Raw genomic sequence first — 20,905 nt, 5'->3', positions numbered from 1 at the left:
TATGCCAGAACTTATAAGATATGCTATGCTGAATTATTCTGACCAAACTGAATATTTCATAAATGCATTTTGAAAAGAGGAATCAACAATTTTTTGGAGGGGTTAGAAGATAAAGTAGAGAAATTTTCCAGAAAGTAGAGTAAAAAGAAAGGTATTGAAAATAGGAGAGAAAAAGCTAAGACAATTAGAAGACAGGTTCAGAAGTTTCCAACATCAGAATTATAGACTTCCAGAAAGAAATCAGAAAGAATAGAGGGGAAAAATCATTAATGAACTAAATCAAGAAAATATTCCAGAACTGAAGGACACGAATTTTTTTCAGACTGAAAGGAGCCCCAGTACAGCACATCACTATGGAATTCATGAACCTAGAGCACAAGTAAAGAAAGGGGTCAGGGATCAGGACAACTTTAGACTTCTCAACAACAATAGAAGCAGGAAGACAATGGAGCAGCAGTGCCTTCAAAATTCTGAAAAAAAAAAAAAAAAATGATACCCAAACTTATCTAACTAAACTGTTAACCAAGTGTAAGGGTAGAATAAAGATGTTTTCAGAGCGATAAGATCTCAAGGAATTTATCTCCCACAAACCCTTCCTCAGGAAGTTGGGGATGTTTTCCATCAAAACAAGGGAGCATAGCAAGAAAGAAGACCTGGGAGAGAGGAAAGAGTTTAGACCCAGCAGAGGGGTGAAAGGAATACCTAGAATGATAGCTGTGCACCCGTCCAGGGAAACTAGTCCAGCCTGGAGCAAGTTAGAAGACACAGGGAGAGAATTCTTCAAGAAGATGAAATTGGTAGGAACCTGATATAAGTGAATATATTCAAAGGAGATTTGTCAGACTGGAGTCAGGTGGATGAGCGATAAGTATATATATAGTAAATAAGTAAATATAAATAAGTGTATAGAAAACTAAACAAGTGAGAAACCAGTTATTAATTCCAAGGAAAGCAAAATGCTATGCAGAAAGAGAAAGGTAATTATTTTTTATTACTTGGCTCAACTGTGAATACCCTATGTAGTCATAGTAATAAAACAAAAACCCCTTGCTGTTGAGTTGATTCTGACTCATGGCGATCCCATGTGTTAGAGTAGAACTGCTTCATTGAGTTTTCTTCAGATTATTGTGGAAGCATATTGTCAGGCCTTTCTTCTGGTGGTGCCACCAGGTGAGTTCGAACCGCCAACCTTTAGGTTTTTAGTTGCTTGCTTAACCATTTGTGCCATCTAGGGACCTAGTCAGCATCATAAACACCCTAAATACTGATCTAACTAAAACTAGGATAAAACTGTATTGACATGATGGGGATGGAAAGCGTGGAGGGTAGAAGAACTAGGAAGAGAACTAAATCTTAAAATTACTCAGTGGTCAGCCATTAGACAGTAGCCCAACCCAGACATTTAAGAAGGAGCAATGCAAACACACGTTACTTAGAAATGTGGAGATAAATTCCGAAACAACTAACTAAAGAAAGCTTTTGGGGAAAGGACATGTTGGTGAGCGGCCCCAGAGACTAGTTTTTCTTGACAGACCTTGTACATCCAGTAGATGTTTAAAAACTACATGTATATGCATGTGTAACATTGATAAAAATAAAAACAAATAACCTCAACACCCTGTGATTCTGCTCTGTTTCTAAAACCTGGAATTTTAGAGAATCAATCCATTTACTTTAGACTTGTTCTAGAGCAGAATTTTTGTTGATTGGTTTAGTTTCTCGCTTAAGTATTGTCTTAATTAGCAGTTAGGTTAGTTAGGTTCTACAGTGTCTAACTGGATTTGAAACAGATAAATCCACCTTACTGTCTTCATTATTTAGCTACAAGTCCTTATTTATGGGGGAGATGATGGCTGGCAGTTCTTCCACACCAGCCACTCTTTGTTGTTGTTATGTGGCCTCGAGCTGATTCAGACTCACAGTGACCCTGTAAGACGGAGTATAACTGTCCCATAGAATTTCCAAGGTTGAAATCTTTACAGGAGCAGAATTCCAGGTCTTTTCTCCTTTGGAGCCGCTGGTGGGTTCAGACTGCCTACCATTTGATCAGCAGCTGAGTGCTTAACCATTGCACCACCGCGGCTGCTTTCAGCCACTCTAGTGCAAAGATTTCCTGTATTAAACTAATCCTTTTTTTACAGTGCTTTTATTCCATGTCTCTGAATCCTGAATTTATACATTCTATTTTTATTTGTATTACGTGCTTCTGTACGTGTTACATTATGCTGTAAGTTTTCTCAAGTGGATTCTTACGTGGATTTCTTTTGTTCTTTTGCCTTCCTTAATTTCCTTTTCTTTGCAGCTTTTATTTCTTTAGCATTGCAGTAGCAGGGCTAACTGTGTGATGAGAACTGCCTGCTCCTCTCATGACACTGCGTGGATGGAAGGGCAGAACAGGAGACCTGTGGGTGAGTTGCAAGGGCTGAAGAATGCAGCCCTCCACCAGCATTGCTGGTTCAGTAGCTTCTAATCACTCTTGCCATCTCTGCGCCCAGTGCTTTTATTAACTTCAGGGTTCATGATTGACTGGTTTACTATGATTTGCTTATTGCATACCTGTTAGACTCAGACTTCTTCATTGTTAGTAAAAATTAAGACGGTAGTAAATTTTGCTAATTTAAGCAGAAAGAGGATTTAGTAAAGATATTGGGGTTTCCGGAATCAAAGCGAAGGCCAGGCTGTCAGGATTGCTCCTACACAGCCAGGGGTAGGGACTCCATCTCTGACACATCTGTAGTGGAACACTCAAACTTAGTGTCTTGCTTTTGAAGGTTGCTGTTCTTTATTGCATATTGTAACTGTTATACTCTTTAATGATAAACTTAAAAGTTGAAAAATTAGGATTTTTTTTTTTCTTTCAAGTAGAGGTCATGGGGGAAGATGATGGCATGACTCAATTTGTATATTCTGGGGTTTTAAATTCAGGGATGAGGAGAAAGAGGAAACAGATTTTCAGGAGACGAAAGCATACTTGTGGTCCGTGCTGTGCTTGAATAACTCTTTCTGAGCAGACTGAGGGTAGGTAGCCTTATGCCAGTGTGTTTCTCAGGATGCTGGTAAAACGGAATTCAGACCCCAGGATGAAAACCCCCACTGGTTTTTGTGTCTCGTGTAGAAGCAAATCTAAACTACTCTTGATGATATTTAAGGCTCAGAATTATCCGGTCAGAGGTGGGTTATCATGAAGCTAATAAAACTGAGACCTCTTACTTGCGCAGGCCCTTTCCGAGGCTTGACCTACGTTGGTTTAAGGCTATTATAGTTTGCCACCCTGACTCCTTCCCTGTCACAGCTCCCGTCCTGTGAGGTGACCACAGGCATTTGGAGAGGCCACAGGCATTGTTGGAGTCCTAAGGAGAAGAGAGTGGGAGTGGTGGAATATGTTTGTGTGATTGGCAGTCACTTGCATGTATGATTTAGTCACTGCTAGCTGCCTCCTCTGCCGACTCAGCTGGCGTTGTCGTATGAAGGTTGAATGCCCGCGTGAACTTGTCCTGTGGCACTTAGCCAGCACTGGAAGGATGTGGGCGATAGAGGAGAAACACAGATTGAAATGGGTGGAGCCATTTGCAAGTTTGTTTAACATTCTTCTTATCTTATAGCTCATGTAAAGGAAATAGGAAAGGGCTTTTCACAAATTTGACCATTTGAAATATTTACGTGGCACTACCAATAGTGAGTTGTGAAGCTGAAAGAAACTTTTCTGAACTACCAGTTATAAAAAACATATCCCTCCTTTATTCTAGATGAAAGACTAAACTATCTTCTTGGTCTCTCTATAAAAAATACTACGAAGTCATTTTCATATGAAGAGGCAATCTAATATTATGTGCCCAAAATATACAGGAAACATTTATTATAAAAGTATGTCAGGGAGTTCACTAATGGAAATAAGGTGTTATTATTTAGAACCTTTTTTAATGTGATCCTCAACTTCTAAAAATTTATAGTTTGATGGTGTAATTTCCCTTTTCATTGTAAATAAATACTCAGCTTAGAACTTTGTTTTGGCTTTCATAATTTTTTATTACTTAAAGGAGGCCCTTCCTCAAATGGTGTAAGTTTCAAGCTCCATTAAAACCTTACTTTACCCCTGAATCTTCTCTTGTCTGCCTCTTTTCTCACCTTTTCACTCACTATGCATTCCAGTCACATGAATCTTTTTGTACCTCAGATGGTTCTGTTTGTTCTCACAGCAGGGCTTTTGCACTTGCCTGGCATATACCTTCATTTGCTTTTAGAAGGACTTCTCAGTATTAGTTCTCAGGGCAGGTGTCTTCTTAGAGTCTGTCTCTGACCATGTAATCTAAAGTGTCTCTCCTTCCTTCACTTCTTCTGTATCACATGTTTTATTTCCACAGCACTGACAAACATCTGACATTTTGCTTTTATTGCTATTAACTGTTTCCCCCTTTTTGAATACAAACTCAATATATGAGAGAGATTGTTCACTGTGGTATTTCCAGAGTCTGTAGTAGTGCCTGAAGCATTTTAGATACTCAGTAGATATTTGTTCAGTGAAAAATTACTAATGGGTTTGAGCTTGTACATTTTGCCAAGTATTTATTTACTAGTGCATTTTCTTATTTTGTAAGTTTTTTGTGTGTCATTTGTGTATTTATTGAATATGATCCTGGTTTGTCTTATCAGGTTGGCATAAACTCCCTTTTTGATCTTTTCTGCAGCAAATATTGGTTAAGTCTAATTATTTAATACTACATTTTAGTTAAATTGTTGTTACAGAAACTTCAAATAGAATGGTAGAGGGAATAATAAAATGAGTACCCAAGTACCCATCCTCTAGCTTTGTCATATTTTAGCATTACATTGATGAAGAGCTGCTTTTGAGTCGGCACCAACTCATATGACCTTATTAATTACAACAGAATGAAATGTTGACCAGTCCTATGTCATCTTCACAATTGCTAGCATGTTTGAGTTTATCGCTGAGGCTATTGTGCCAGTCCGTCTCATTGGGGGTGTTACGGTTGAATTGTGTCCTCCAGAAATATGCGTGGTAAATCCTAACCTCTATGCCTGTGGTTATAATCCCATTTGGGAATGGGTTACCCATTTGTGGTATTTCTGTTATAGCAATACTACAAAGCTAAGACACTAGGGGTCTCCCTCACCCTCATTGGCCTTACACTTCATGATGCCGTCGTCCAGTGATTGATCCCTCCTGATGACATTCCCAAAGCACAGAGTCAGTGTTCTTTTGTGATCCATAGAATTTTCATTGACTAATTTTCAAAAGTAGACTGCCGGGACTTTCTTCTTAGTGTGTCTTCGTCTGGAAGCTTCATTGAAACCCATCCACCATGGGTAATCCTGCTGGTATTTGAAATACCAGTGGCAGAGCTTCCAATATCATAGCAGCCCACAAGCCAGCACAGTTCAACAGACTGACAGACAAATGGTGGATTTTAGCATTAGAGCCTTCCTTTTTTTTTTTTTAATTAAACATTACAAATACACTTGATGCTTCTGAATCCCTCCCTAGTGTTATTCCTTCTCCTTTTTCCCTGCTTATTTCAGAGGCATATCAAGTTCAGTGTTTATTATTACCTTAAATTTATGCTGAAAATTATTTCCTATGTATAAAAGGCATTTGACTGTGTGGATCATAACAAATTATGGATAACATTGTGGAGAATGGGAATTCCAGAACACTTAATTGTGCTCATGAGGAACCTGTGCATAGATCAAAAGGTGGTCATTCGAGCAGAACAAAGGGATACTGTCTGGTTTAAAGTCAGGAAAGGGGTGTGTCAGGATTGTATCCTTTCACCATACCTATTCAGTCTGTGTGCTGAACAAATAATCTGAGAAGCCAGACTATATGAAGAAGAATGGGGCATCGGGATTGCAGGAAGACTCATTAACAACCTGTGTTATGCAGAAGACACAACCTTGCTTGCTGAAAGTAAAGAGGACTTGAGATACTGATGAAGATCAAAGACCACAGCCTCCAATATGGATTACACCTCAACATAAAGAAAACAAAAATCCTTACAGCTGGACCAAAAAGCAACATCATGATAAACGGGGAAAAGATTGAAGTTGTCAAGGATTTCGTTTTACTTGGATCCACAATCAACAGCCGTAGAAGCAGCAGTCAGGAAATCAAAAGATGCATTGCATTGGGTAAATCTGCTGCAAAGAACCTCTTTAAAGTGTTGAAAAGCAAAGATGTCACCTTGAAGACTAAGGTGCACCTGACCCAAGCCATGGTGTTTTCAGTTGCCTCCTATGTGTGTGAAAGCTGGAAGATGAATAAAGAAGAGCAAAGAAAAAGTGACACCATTGAATTGTGGTGTTGGAGAAGAATACCGAATATACCATGGACTTCCAAAACAATGAACAAATCTGTCTTGGAAGAAGTACAACCAGAATGCTCCTTAAAAGCCAGGATGGTAAGACTACATCTCAAATACTTTGGACATGTTATCAGGAGGGATCAGTCCCTGGAGAAGGACAACATGCTTGGTAAAGTAGAAGGTCAGCAAAGAGGAGGAAGACCCTCAACAAGGTGGATTGACAAAGTGGCTGCAACAATGGGCTTAAGCATAACAACGATTGTGACGATGGCACAGGACCGGGCAGTGTTCCGTTCTGTTGTACATAGGGTCGCTGTGAGTCAGAACTGACTTGATGGTACCCACCAGCAACAACATGTATAAATTCATATATAAAAAATAGAACAGTAGAGCTGGTAAGTTTTCAAACTTAATAGAGATGGTATTGTTCTTCATATATCCTCTGAACCCTTTTTTTAAAAACATGTTTTTGAGATTTATGTTGACACACGGAGCTTTAATTTCTTCATATTCACTGCTATGTAATATTCATGGATAAACCACCTTATTGAATTATTCGTCTGTTGAGGTACCTTTAGGTGGTTGTCAGTATTTTTGCTGTTACTAAAAATGGTTCAGTGAATGTTTTTGTGTAAGTACTTTGTGTATGTGTGAAGTTTTTTCTAGGATTTATAACTGAAAGCAGAATATTGTTGGGTCACAGGGTGTGCTCTTCTTTGGCCTTTACCACATTTTGTCATACTGCTTTTTAAAGTGGTTGTCACCAGTTTGTTTCCGCCAGCAGAGTATGAGACTTGTCATTTCTCCATGTCCTTGCCATCCCTTTGTTTTGTCGTACGTTAGCTTTTGTCAATCTGATGTGTGAGAAATGGTGTTTAGTGTTTTAGATTTGTATTCCCTAGTTAGAGGAGAGGTCGTGTGTTCTTTTTATATGTTCACTGACTATTCTGTTTTTTTGTGATTTATTTTTGTTGTTGAGACTGTACACAGCAGAATGTATACCAATTCAACAATTTCTACATGTACGACTTAGTGACATTGATTACATTCTTTTAGTTGTAGCAACCATCCTCATCCTACTTTTCTGCGTTGTTCCTTCTCCATTAACATAAACTCACTGTACCCTAAAATTTCTGTGTAATCTTTTGAGTTGCTGTTGTCACTTTGATCCCACATAGATAGATCTTAAAAGACCACAGTGCTCAAGGCAGTCATTGTTTACTCGTTAAGCTCAATTATTGTTTGGTTTAAGAAGACTTTAGGGGATATTTTTGGTTTCACACTTAAGGTTTAAAGATTATCTCAGGGCAGTAGTATCAGGGGTTCATCCAGCCTCCATGGCTCTAGGATGTCTGGAGTCCATGAGGATTTAAATTTCTCTTCTACATTTTCTCCCTTTTGATCAGGATTCTTCTATAAAATCTTTGATCAAAATGTTCAGTAATGGTAGGTGGGCACCATCCAGTTCTTCTGGTCTCATGGCAGAGGAGGCAGTTGTTCATGGAGGTAATTAGCCACACATTCTATTTCCTCCTCCTATTCCTGACTCTTCTTCTTCCTCTGTTACTCGCAGTGAATAGAGACCAGTTGTTGTGCCTTGACTGGCTCCTTGGAAGCCTTTAAGACCTTAGGCACTATGTAATGAACTAGGAGGCAGAACAGAAGCGCTAAACATGTTATTAGGACAGTCAACTAGGATGTCCCATGAAACCATGACCTCCAAGCCAAGGAACCAGATCTCATAAAGTGTTTGGTTGTACATAAGCAACTCAGCAGCTACTCTTCTTTTGTTTTTGTGTAGTTGTTGTAAATATATCTATCACACAACTTTTGCCAATTCACTTTTTTACAGGTGTACAACTTATTGACAGCAATTACATTAATTAGCTGTACAACCCTACACTTAATATGATTTTTCCGTCCCTATAAACTGAAATTCAGTACTCCATAAACAGTAACCTTCCCTTTCCCTCTCCCTCCTGCCGTTGTTAAACTTTGGTCTGTGTATGTTTCCTTTTCTTGTCTTTTTACAAGGAGCCCTGGTGACACAGTGGTTAATGCGCTCAGCTGCTAACCAAAGGTCGATGGTTTAAACCCACCATCCACTCCATGGGAGAAAGATGTGGCAGTCTACTTCCATAAAGATTTACAGCCTTGAAAACTCTTTGGTGCAGTTCTACTCTGTCCTGTAGGGTCACCATGTGTCAGAATTGAGTTGATGGCAGTGAGTTCATTTTGTCTTTTTATATAAGTGAGCTTGTACAGTGTTTGTCATTTTGTGATTGACTTATTTCACTCAGCATAATATCTTGAAGCTCCATTTATATTGTAGAATGTCTCACTTACTGGCAGAATGGTATTGCATTGTATGTATGTGTCACATTTTGTTTATCCATTCATCCATTGATGGGCATTTAGGTTGTTTCCACCTTTTGGCTATTGCGAATAGTGCTGCAGTGAACATTGGTGTACAAGTCTCTGTTTGAGTCTCTACTTTCAAGTCTTTTGGATATAAACTTAGGAGGGGAATTAAAGGGTCATTTTTTTTAATGGTAGTTCTATTTGTAGTTTTTTGAGGAGCTTCCTGTACTGTTTTCCAAAATGGCGTAACATTTTGCATTCCGATCAGCAGTGGATAAGGTTTTCAATTTCCCCACATCTTCACCAACATTTGTTATTTTCTGTTCTATGTTAGTGGGAGTGAAATGGTATCTCATTGTGATTTGGATTTGTGTCTCTTATGGTTAATGATGTTGAGCGTCTTTCCATGTATTTGGTGGCCATTTGAATATCCTCTTTGGTGAAATGCCTGTTCAAACCCTTTGCTCATTTTTTGATTGGGTTATTTTATTTTTGTTGTAGAGTTGTCAAAAGTTTTATATAAATTTTGGTTACTAGATTCTTGTAGGATATATGGTATGATGGTTTATGTTATGTGTCAACTTGGTTAGGCCGTGATTCCCAGTATTTTGTAATTGTCCTCCATTTTGTGATCTGATGTAACTGTCCACCATTTTGTGGTATTGTGTACACAAGTCACTGCCTTACTCAAGTATCTATAGGGGGAATTTCTTCGAGTGTGTGACCTACATCCAATATATATATGGACAGTCTAGCAAAACTTACTCTTGCTTTGGATACTGCACCTGGATCGTCATCACCTGACCTGCCAGTTCTGGGATTCGCCAGTATCTGCCAGCTTCTGCAGCCCTGTGAGCCAACAGCCTGCCGTCTGACCTGCTGATGCTGGGATTCACCGGCCTTTGCAGCCCAATGGACCAACAGCCTGTAATCTGACCTGCCAATTTGGGATTCATCAGCCCCTGCAACCATGTGAGTCAGGAGAAACCTCTAGCCCAACCTGACTTACGGATTTGGGATTTGCCAGCCTCCACAACTGCATGAGCCGTTTCCTTGGGGTGAATCTTAATGTGCACACATGCACACGCATGCGTGCATGCACACACACACACACACACACACACCCCTCACACACATACTTCGGACATGTTGTCCAGAGGGACCAGTTTCTGGAGAAGGACATCATGCTTGGTAGAGTAGAGGGTCAACAAAAAAGAGAACGACCCTCGACAAGATGAATTGACACCGTGGCTGCAGCAGTGGGCTCAAGCATAACGATGATTGTGGCACAGGACCTGGCAGTGTTTTGTTCTGTTGTACATAGAGTGGCTGTGTACATCTTTTCATGTATTTGATGGCCATTTGAATGTCCTCTGGTGAAAAGCTATTTGGGACCTCTTGCCATTCCACATGAAGTTGAGGGTTGGTATTTTTTGTTTCTGTGAAGAGGGCTGTTGGAATTTGGGATTGTATGGAATCTGTAGATCACTGTAGGTAGTAATGACGTCTTAACAATATTAAGTGTTCTAATCCATGAACATGGAACATCTGTTTATTTAATTCTTCTTTAATATCTTTAAGCAATGTTTTATAATTTTCATTGTATGAAGTCCTTTACATCCCTGGTTAAATTTATTCATAGATATTTTATTCTCTTAGATGTAAATGGAGTCGTTTCCCTAATTTCTCTTTTAGATTTCTCATTGCTGGTGCATTGAAACCTAGCTGATTTTTGCTTATTGACCTCTACCCTGCAAAATTTGCTAAATTCTTCTCTTAGCTCTGAAAGTTTTCTTGTAACTTTTTGGGATTTTCTACATATAGAATTACGTGATCTGCAAGTACAGATAATTTTTCTTTTCCAATTTGGATACCTTTTACCCTGTTTATTTTGTAATTGTTTTTTCTATCCTTTGTCATTTACCCTTCCGTCCCTTTTTTTTTTTTTTGTACTGGATGATTTGTCTTTTTCTTACTGATTTGTAGGAATTCTTCAGGTTTTTTGGCTATTAATCATTTGTTATTTGCATTGCAAATACTTCTTTCAGTTTGTGGCTTGTCTTTTTAGTTGTGTTTGTACTGAATTTTGTTGTAATTGAATTTTCAATTTTAATATAGTTAAATTTATCAATCTTTTTTCTTTATGGCCTAACTTTTTTAACTTATTTAAGATCCTCTTTCCCTACATAGGAGTCCCTGGGTGGTGCAAACAGTTAATATTCTCACCTGTTAACTGAAAGGTTGGAAGTTCAAGTTCACCCAGAGATTCCTTAGAAGAAGTGCTTGGTGATGTACTTTAAAAAAAAATCAGCCTTTGAAAACACACATGGAGTTGCCATGAATTGGAATCCACTTGATGGCACCTGGTGTTTGTTTTTTTCCCCTGCACTGAGGATGTAGAGATAGTCTCTTTATTAATTACCTATTGCTACATATAGCAAATTACCACAAAAACCTAGTTCCTTAAAATAAACCATAAACATTTATTATCTCTCTCAGTTTCTTGGTTCAGGAATCTGAGAGTAACTTGGCTAGGTGGTTTTGCTCATGGTCTCTTATGAGGTCACAGCCAAGATGACAGTCAGGGCTGTAGTCATCTGAAGGTTTGACTGGGATGGGAGGATTTTCTTTTAAAGGTAGTTCACTCACATGGCTGGAAAGTTGATGATGGCTGTTGGGAGGAAGTCTTAGTTTCTCTCCTTGTGGTCCTTTAGAGGGCATCCTCATTATATGCAGGTTCCTCCAGAATGCTGATCCAAGAGAACACGATAGAAACTAGTGTGTTTGATGACCTAGGTTTGGAAGTTGCACACTCTATCACTCAGTCTTACCCATTGTGGGAGGAGACTTTACAGGGTCTTGAATACCAGGGGTTGAGGATCATTAGGGGCCCTCTTGGAAACTGGCTGCTAGAGTTGCTGGTATTTTTTTTCTAAAAGACCTAAAGTTCTTTCACATTTAGGTCTTTAATCCATCTGTAATTTCCCTCTCTCTCCCTCCCTCTCACTCTCTCTCGCTGTGATGTTAGCAAGGGGATCTGCTCTTACTATTGTTCTAAAGATGTGGTGATTATCCTAATTCCTTTTATTGTGTGACCCTTGATTTATTTCTTCATTTTTTTTTTTTTTTAATGCTACCCCTGTCATATATCTGTGTTATTTATTTCTGGGCTCTCTGTTTGCCTTTAGCTGAATTTCCTATTCTTATGTCAGTTCCACTGTATAACAAGTCTTGATACCTACTAGGTAAGCCTCTCCCTTTTTGTTCTTCATGACTGGCTTGGCTCTTCGTCTCACCAAAGAGCCATTATATATCCATAAAGAGAGAGGCATGGCTAAATATATTCATCTGAATTTTAGAATCAGTTTCCCAGTTTCCAGGAAAAACCCTGTTGTGATTTTGCTTATTTTAAGGAGGAGAAAAATGTAGCTTTTGTTTTTTTTGTTAGAAAAGCAATTTTTTTTTTTTTAAGATTGGTAAATACACATAAGTAGAAAAAACTTTCAAAAATCATCCATAGCCGCATTACCCAAACATCACCATTGTTGTGGCATTAGGAAGCCTTAAAGATTTGATCTTGTAAAAATGATATCATCTCTACAGCAGTAAGTTTCATATACTGGGGAAAAATAGGGGCTAATATTCTTACTATATAATATGCTTCTCTGAGTCACTAAGAAGCACCCAATAGAAAAGTACAGAAAGGATGTGACAAAGGAGGAAGTACAGATGGCTAAGAGTAAGTGAAAAGATGAGACAAATGTAAAATAAAACAAAAATAAACAGGATTTTCCTGTCCTTCTAGAATGCTCCTTATAAGCAAGAATAGTGAGACTTCATCTTGCTTACTTTGGACAGGTCATCAGGGAAGACCAATTGCTAGAAGAAGACATCATGTTTGGTCATGTAGCTGAGCAGTGAAAACAAGGGATCCTCCATGAGATGGATTGACCCAGTGGCTGCAAAAATGGGCTCAAACACAGCAATGATTGTGAGAATGGTGCGGGATGGGGTAATGTTTCATTTGGTTATATGTAAGGTCACCATGAGTTGGAGCTGACAGTAACAACGTAGTATTATATATGGAAAGAAAAATGTTGGAGACAATCTTAAGTACCTATCAAAAGGATTCGATGAATAAGTGCATCCCTACTGTAGAATTCTAAGCAGACATTAAAAAATAATATATATGTATATCATTCTGTTATGTGCTAATATGGAAGGATATTTAAGGCATAATGTTGAATGAAAAATGTAAGTGAAAGAATAGTTTATATAATATGGTGTTATGTTCATAGCAAAGAATATGTGCATATATGTTTTTATTTGTTGGTCCATAAAAAAATTCTAGAAGGTTATTATGTGCAGCTCTCTTAAGAATAGTTACCCGAGACAGTGGGATGGTAAGAGAGGAGACTTTAATTCTGTATTATTTGGATTTTTTTTTCAAAATCATGTCCTACTTTGTTCTTAGCATGGAATATGACAGAATAATTGCTCATTAAATGTTACCTGCTATCATCGTCATTAGTTGTTATCATAAGCATATTCTTCATGTTCCCTCCAGCTCTTCAAGAATTTTGTTTAGTGTGGTCAGAATATTCTAATCAAGAGAGATGACTTTACTTAGATATATTCCTATTGTTACATGAATAAGTGACAAATTTTTCACCATTATATGTGACATTTCAATAAGTAGGTTATTGCAAATTTAATAAATAAAGAACAATTCTGAGTAGAAAATAAAAATTACCTATAATGTTGCCACCCAGGCACAACCTATAGCATTTTATTATGCTTTCTTTGGGTCTGGAAACCCTGGTGGCGTAGTGGATAAGAGCTACAGCTGCTAACCAAAGGTCAGCAGTTTGAATCCGCAAGGCACTGCTTGGAAGCTCTATGGGCCAGCTCTCCTCTGTCCTATAGGGTCGCTATGAGTCGGAATCAGCTCGATGGCAATGGGTTTGGTTTTGGTTTTTTCTTTGGGTCTGCCCCCCCACTTTTTGTGGTAGCAGCTTTATTGAGATTTGATTCACATACCATTTAAGGTGTACAAATGAGTGGTTCTTAGTATATTTAGTATATTTAGAGAGTTGTAATAAATTTTAGAATGTTTTATCTCCCCAGAAAGTAACCCCAGACCCTTTAACAGTACCCTTTCCCCCACCCCTCTGCTTTCCCCCAACTTCCTCAGGTAGTGAACTAACTGCTTAGTAACCGTCAGTCTACTTTCCGTCTCTATAGATCTCTCTCTTCTGGACATTTCATATAACTGCAAAAATACAATTTGTGGTCTTTTGTAAGTGGCCTCTTTAACTTAGCATAAAGTTCCGTGTGTTGTTGCATGTGTCAGTACCTCATTCCTTTTTATTTCTGAATAATATTTCATTGTATGCTATAGTAAAAAAAAAAATTACCACAAATTTAGTGGCTTAAAACAACACAAATTTATCATGTTATAATTCTGTAGGTTGGAAGTCTGATGTGGGTCTCACTGGGCTAACATTAAGGTGTCAGGAAGGCTGGATTCCTGTCTGGAGGCTGTGGGGTGGGAGCTGCTTCCTTGCCCTTTCTACCTTCTAGAGACCACCCACATTCCTTGGCTCCTGGCCATCTTCAAAGCCAGCAGTGGTGGGTTGAGTCCTTCTCACGTCGTATTACTCTGGCTTTGTGTCTGTCATCACATCTTTTTCTCTGACTCTCTTTTCTGCCCCCTCTTTCACTTTTAAGGATGCTTATGATTACATTGGACCGTTTGGATGAACCAAGATAATCTCCCAAATTTAACATTAGCTTAATTAGCAACCCTAATTCCATCTGCAACTTTAATTCCTTTTTACAGTGTAAACGAACATATTCCTACAGGTTCCAGGGATGAGGCCATGGACACCTTTGGGGCCATTATTCTTCTATATAGGTATTAAAAAAACCTGCTGCCGTCGAGTTGATTCCGACTCATAGCGACCCCATAGGACAGAGTGGAACTGCCCCCATAGGGTTTCCAAGGAGCGCCTGGTGGATTAGAATTGCCAACCTTTTGGTTAGCAGTCGAGCATTTATTTATCCATTCATCAACTGATGGGCACTTGGATTGTTTCAGCTCCCCCCCTTTTTTTAAGAAAGAAGAAAATAGTTGTACAGTATGAAATAATTTTTTAATTATTTTTGGTATGACTGTAGTTATGGCTTTTTATACATGTTGCCAAATTAATATCAAAAGTATATCACTTCTTAATACCCTTCATGAACAAGGCATGAGAATAACCATTCTATTATACTCTTAGAAGCATTATTAATTTGAGAGGCAAAGGATAATATTCAGCTTAAGTTTTAACTTGAAATTTTTTTTAATGTTTTCCTATACAGAAGTATGTTTTCTCTTTTAAAATTTTCCATTCATACCCTTTGTATAATTGTCGTTAAACAAAATGATTTTTCTAGGCTGTCTTTGTGATAATCACGAATACTTTGTTACAGTTGCTGTAAATATTTTCCCAAATCTGTTTGTCATGGAATTTTATGTGCTTTTTTGTTTTGGGTTTGTTGTGTTTGGCTTGTGAGTCTGTTTTTTAGCCTAAAGAACTTTTAAATTTGTGTTGGAATCGACTTGATGGGAGTAGGTTTGGCTTTTTTGGTATGGGTACATCTGTTCTAGTGTTCTTTCTTTTTCCTCCTTTTAACTCTCCCCATGATATCTGCTTTTGCTCTTTCCTATTTCTAGATGGTTTGATAGCTATTTGGTTCTATACTATAATTGTTTATTAAAAATAGTTTCGCTTTTAAATTGTTTTTCTACTCTTAAAGATAATAAAATTTGTTTTGTGTATAGTGCGAGTTGGTCAAAATGGACTTTTTTCTCTCAAGAGTGTGAACTACGTATATAGATACCACTTTAAAAATTTTTATTTTTATAAAATTAATGTGAAGTAAAAATAATTTTCTTGGCGTACCGTTCTGTGAATTTTAACACGTGCCTCGATTTGTATACCAGCTACCACAGGCAGGATAAAGAACAGTTCCACCACCCCCAAAATACTCACCCTCTGGTGACCCCTGACCCCTGCCCACCACTGATCTGTTCTCCATCACTATAGTTTTGTTTCTTTGAGAAATTATTCCTTTTTGTTGGTGTTAAAGTTTTATCTTGACGTAATTTCAGATCTACAAAAGAGTTAAAAGAATTACAAATAATTCCGTATACACATTCCTCACATTAACATTTTTCCACAGTTTCCTTACTCTTTTCCTCTTTTCCCTTTCCCTCCTCTGTTGTTCCCTCTCTCCTCTTTGCCCCTCCTTCCTCTCTATCTATGGTATTTTACGTGTATTTATATCAAGAGATTTTAAATATATCTAAAAATACATTTTAAAATGATACTTTAATATAAACCAAAAGCCCAGTTACTGTTGAGTCGATTCTAACTCATGGTGACCCCATGTGTACCAGGGTTAGAGCTGTACTGGAGAAGGTGTTCAAGGCTGTGACCTTTCAGAATCAGATCACTGGGCCCTTCCCAGGAGTCCTTGGGTGGGTCCAGACCACCAGCCTTCCAGTTAGTAGTTGAGTGCTTGACGTCTGCCCCACCCAGAGATATCTGTATGTAAATATGTATATTTTTTCTGAACCATTTGAGAGCAAACTGCAGATGTGGTGCCCTCTTTACCTTGCATTCTTAAGTGTATGCTTCCTTAAAGAGGGACATTATTCACATAATGAAAGTACAGTTGTCAAAGTAAAGAAATCCATATTGAGACACTAATATTACCCAGATATTGCCAATAATTGCCTTTACAGCCCTCCACGTCCAAAACAAATTCCTGGGTCATGAGTTCAATTTAATTGTCATGTCTGAGTCTCCTTTAATCAGGAGGCACATGGTGTTGATTTGTCCCAGTTCCGGTGATGATAACTTTGATCACGTGGTTAAGGTGGTGTCTACCGAGTGTCTTTTCCATTATATAGTAGTTATTTTTCCCTTTGTAATTAGTAAGAATCTTGTAGTGAGATACTTTGGGACTACATAAATAGATGGTTACTTCTCAGACCTTGGCCTGCTGGCTTCAGCATCTGTTGATGGTCCTCGCCGGAATCATTTATTAATTATTAGTGGTGACGTTCTAATTCTGTCTTTCCTTTTTCATTTGTTGGTTTTTTATTATAAGGAAGAGATGTCTTTCCCCCTACCAAAAAAATATTTTTTTTTTCATTGAGTTATAATCTTTTATTATCATTATTCCAGAATATTCAAATTATCCTAAATTTGGCCTGTGGAAGCCCCTTTAATTAGCTCTTAAATTCTTTTGACATTTTCCCATTTATTTTTGCAGACTTTTTTACTTACTGGTACAATGAGATATTCCAGGCTCCTCATATACTTTCCCTGACTCAGCCTTAGAACCAGCCTTTTCTCCAGGGTGCTCTGGTTTATTTCAACAGAATAGTTTTATCTTTCCTTTTTTCTTAATTGCCTTTGTTCTTCATTACTATATGATTTCTTCCTATGCTATCTTGATCTGTTCAATTTTTGCACGAGTATCATACTGCTTTAATTATTTTAGCTTTATGTCTTAGTTAATTATCTGATTATCTGATTAAATCTCTTTGCTATATATTTGAAACTGATGAGCAGTCATACTTTGTCCCTTGTTTTTTTCTTTTTTTGCCATCAAGTCGACTCCAGCTCAGGGCAACCCTGTGTGTGTCAGAGTAGAACTGTGCTCTATAGGGTTTCCAATGGCTAATTTTTCAGAAGTATATCACCAAAGGGTCGGTACGTCTTGGAAACTCTATGGAGCAGTTATACTCTGTCCTGTAGGGTCGCTATGAGTTGGAATCAACTTGACGGCAACAGGTTTGGATTTTGGTTTTTCTTCCTCTGGGTGGACTCAAACCTCCAACCTTTTGGTTAGCAGCCGAGCATGTTAACCATTTGCACCAACCAGAGACCCTTGTCCTTTGTTGTCGTTGTTGTGTGCCATCGAGTTGTTTCCGACTCATAGTGACCCTTTTTTGCAGCCGAGCACGTTAACCATATGCATCACCCAGAGACCGTTGTCCTTTAGAAACCCGTAATCTCCTATTTTTTCTGACCTCTTTGAATGTCGATCGCATTCTGTTTCTGGGTTCTTCTTCCTTCATTAGGGTTTTACAGGCAGAGGACCCCAGGCTTCTGCCCTTGCCATGGAGAACCAGGCACTGCGATGGTCAGGCATTGTTCATGGGGAGTCTAAATTGGTTTCATCCCTCTAGGGGCAATTTGATAATATATATTGAAATTACAAATGTATATTACCACTTCTGGGAATGTATCCTACGTATATATTTATGCATATTCTTAACGATATATATATATGGCTATTCTTATGAGTTTTGTTTGTAATAACAAAAGATTTGAAGATTGTTCACAATAACCTGAAACATCTTTTAACATATTTGTCCAGTTGTTCTACTGATGTCTGCATGAGGCTGGATTTTCTTCATATATGTCAACTGAAACAACGTATCGCAACAGAGTAGAAAAAAGCCCAAACGTCCATTAATAGGTGATTGGTTGAGTAAATCATGGTACAGCAAACAGTGGGATATTATGCAGTTGAAAAAGAATTGGAAGCTATATATTTATTTGGAAAAATCACCGCAGAATAGCAAGGTGCAGAACATACTAAACATTACTTTTTTGTGTGAAAGGGGAGAAAATAAGGTTATATAATTGTATTTGCTTATATTGGCATAAAGGTACTCTGGAAGGAAAAATAGGAACCCTTGGTGGCACAGTGATTAAGCATTTGGCTGTTAACCAAAAGGTCAGCAGTTCTAATCCACCAGCTGCTTCTTGGAAATCTCTGTGGGGCAATTCTGCTCTGTTCTGTAGAGTTGCTATGAGTCAGAATTGACTTGATGGCAGTGGGTTAATACTTCAGTGGAGGAAGAAGAGTATGAACTTGGCAGGTGATTGACAGGGGTGGGGATGAGACTGTACCTTTTTAATTTGTTGGATTTTTAACATGTGAACCTATCACCTGTTTAATTAATTACATTTTAAAAACGACTTTCAGTATAAGTTAACCTGAGTTTGACACAGCATGCCTTCATACTTTTTAGTTCCAAACCATAGGCTGATGTTCTTAACACAGTATATAAAGCTCTTTGTCTTTTCAGACTCATACTTTGCTCCTCCCCGGTTCATATTTTATATTCTAGCAACATCAAATTGCTTGTAGTTCTCACATATAGCCGTGTTTCATATTTGTGTACGTTTTGTCTATATCTCCTTCATATTCATCTGGTAAGAATCAGCTGATGTGGTCTTCTCCAGGAAGTCATCCTGAACCTCTGCAGGCTGAATCAAGTGATTCTGTTATACTCTGTGTATTTGTCTATTGTTGCTCTTGTTGCATTGCATTGTAATGATTAGTGCCTTTATAGTACCTAGCCATAGAACTCAAAGATTTACTCTAGTGTGTTCTCTTTGGTATTATTGCCTGTAGGGTAGAGGTCATCCCTCAAGTAGCTTATGGTCTGTAATGGAGACAGACAAGCAGGAGTGTAACATAAGACAGAGTGTAATAAGTCAGATAATAGGCAAATGGAAAGGTTATACTTCCAGACGAAGCCTTTGACATGGGTCTTAAAGATGGGCCAGAGTCCAGATGGAGATGTTTTAACAGGCCTGGTTAGGAGCCACAGATAATCTCGCGTGGCTTCAGTTTAGAGAAATCAGACTGAAGGTGAATTGGGGAGAAAAGGAAAAACAGGGACAGATTGTGAGAGGCCTAACATTCCAGTTTAAGAAATTTCAATATTATGTTGTAGGCAGAGTAGGAGTATTAACTGTTTTTGAACAAAGACTCATCATGTTCAGATCTGTGCTTTGGGGTAATTACTTTTATGTTTTATGTAGAATGGTTAATGAAGGGAAGAGGATGAGAGGTGTTATCTTACCTGTTAAGGTAATTTATACTGTAAACTACAAGGCAGAATGTGGGCTTAAAAAAGGAACAGCCAGCCACATTTTCAAATTTAACTTTTTTGTCCGTAGAGCCCCTTCAACGTAGAATCCTTTCCCATTCCAACAGTGAGATTCCATTCATCTTTGAAGAGACAGTTTATGTGTTACTTCTGCTAGTAATCCTCGCCTGATAAATTTCCTTCCAGTTGTAATCAATTGTATGCTGTTCTGAGTGCACTCCATTTTTATTTCTTTTGACTTTTCTCTTACTCTACCTTGTCTTAGAGTCATTCCCTTAATCAGCCCCAGGATTAATTGTTCCCTCCTGGAAATGCCTCTATTATTTTATTTAGCCCACTCATACGACACTTACCACATTGTAGTATTGTTTGATAGTTTTTCTGTTTATTTCAGTAAACAAATTTTTGGGTACCAGACCTCAGGGAACTCATACTGTGGCAGTCCATCACTGGTAGTCCATGTGTTTGTCTATGCGGAGTGATTAGATAGTTCCTTAAGGGCAACTCTATTTTTATCCCTTACACGTAGCACACTCAGTGATACATATTAGGCACTCAACAATAAGAGAGGCATCAGCAGAACAGTATTGGTTAAAAGCTGTTAACAGGGCTTAAAGCCAGGTTTAAGTCTGGCTCTACCACTGTAGCCTAGATCCACTGTAGAGAGATTATTTAGTCTATCTAAACCATAATTTTCTCATCTATAAAATGGGGAAATAATAGTACCTATCCTCTATGGTAGTTATGGAAATTACGTAATTTATGGAAAGCACTCAACACTCTGCTTGGAACGTAAGAAATGCTGTATTTATTTAGTCTGTTATTATCATCATTATTTGGACTTGGCATAAATTTTACATATGAGGTAATAGAGGAAAATTAGAAATAATTTAGTGATTTTGTTCCTCAATGACTGAGCATAGTGATAACATTAATTAAGAAGGGAAAAGTAGGAAGAGGCGCAGGGCTGCAGGGATGCTGCTGAGATATGCTTTCTTCACTGTAGCAGGAGAGAGGGGGTGGACACAGATGCCAGTGGGTTCACAGATACGTATATAGATAAGTTTATAGATACAAATAGGATGGGTTTTTATGTGAGTGTGAGAAAGTACCAGCACCATTTAGATCTTTATCTGCATATGTATTTATTTTTTTGCTGGATTTTGAAAAATTCTGTTTCAAACATTTTAAATCTTAGGCATAGTGTGCTTTTTTGTTGGAATAAATTGGAGTGAAATCCATTCCTACTACTCTC

The 20,905-nt window shown here is 38.1% G+C and overlaps 1 protein-coding gene across 3 annotated transcripts in view; it reads left to right on the top strand.

The window, feature by feature from the left end:
* AKT3 (AKT serine/threonine kinase 3) overlaps window positions 1–20,905 on the top strand; it is a 325,616-nt gene that overhangs the window by 53,293 nt on the left and 251,418 nt on the right. The window contains exon 3 of one of the 3 annotated variants that reach the window (XM_064276763.1): window positions 2,303–2,408. The exons of the other annotated variants lie outside the window; for them this stretch is intronic. Coding sequence (XP_064132833.1) covers window positions 2,345–2,408 — 64 coding nt within the window. The 5' untranslated portion in view covers window positions 2,303–2,344. The remainder of the gene's footprint in view (window positions 1–2,302; window positions 2,409–20,905) is intronic. 3 annotated transcript variants of the gene reach the window in all.

Source organism: Loxodonta africana, chromosome 25, assembly GCF_030014295.1.
Source record: "Loxodonta africana isolate mLoxAfr1 chromosome 25, mLoxAfr1.hap2, whole genome shotgun sequence".
Lineage (NCBI taxonomy): Eukaryota > Metazoa > Chordata > Mammalia > Proboscidea > Elephantidae > Loxodonta > Loxodonta africana.
Note: the sequence above shows the minus strand (reverse complement) of the source record. Positions and strands in the feature narration are given on the sequence as shown.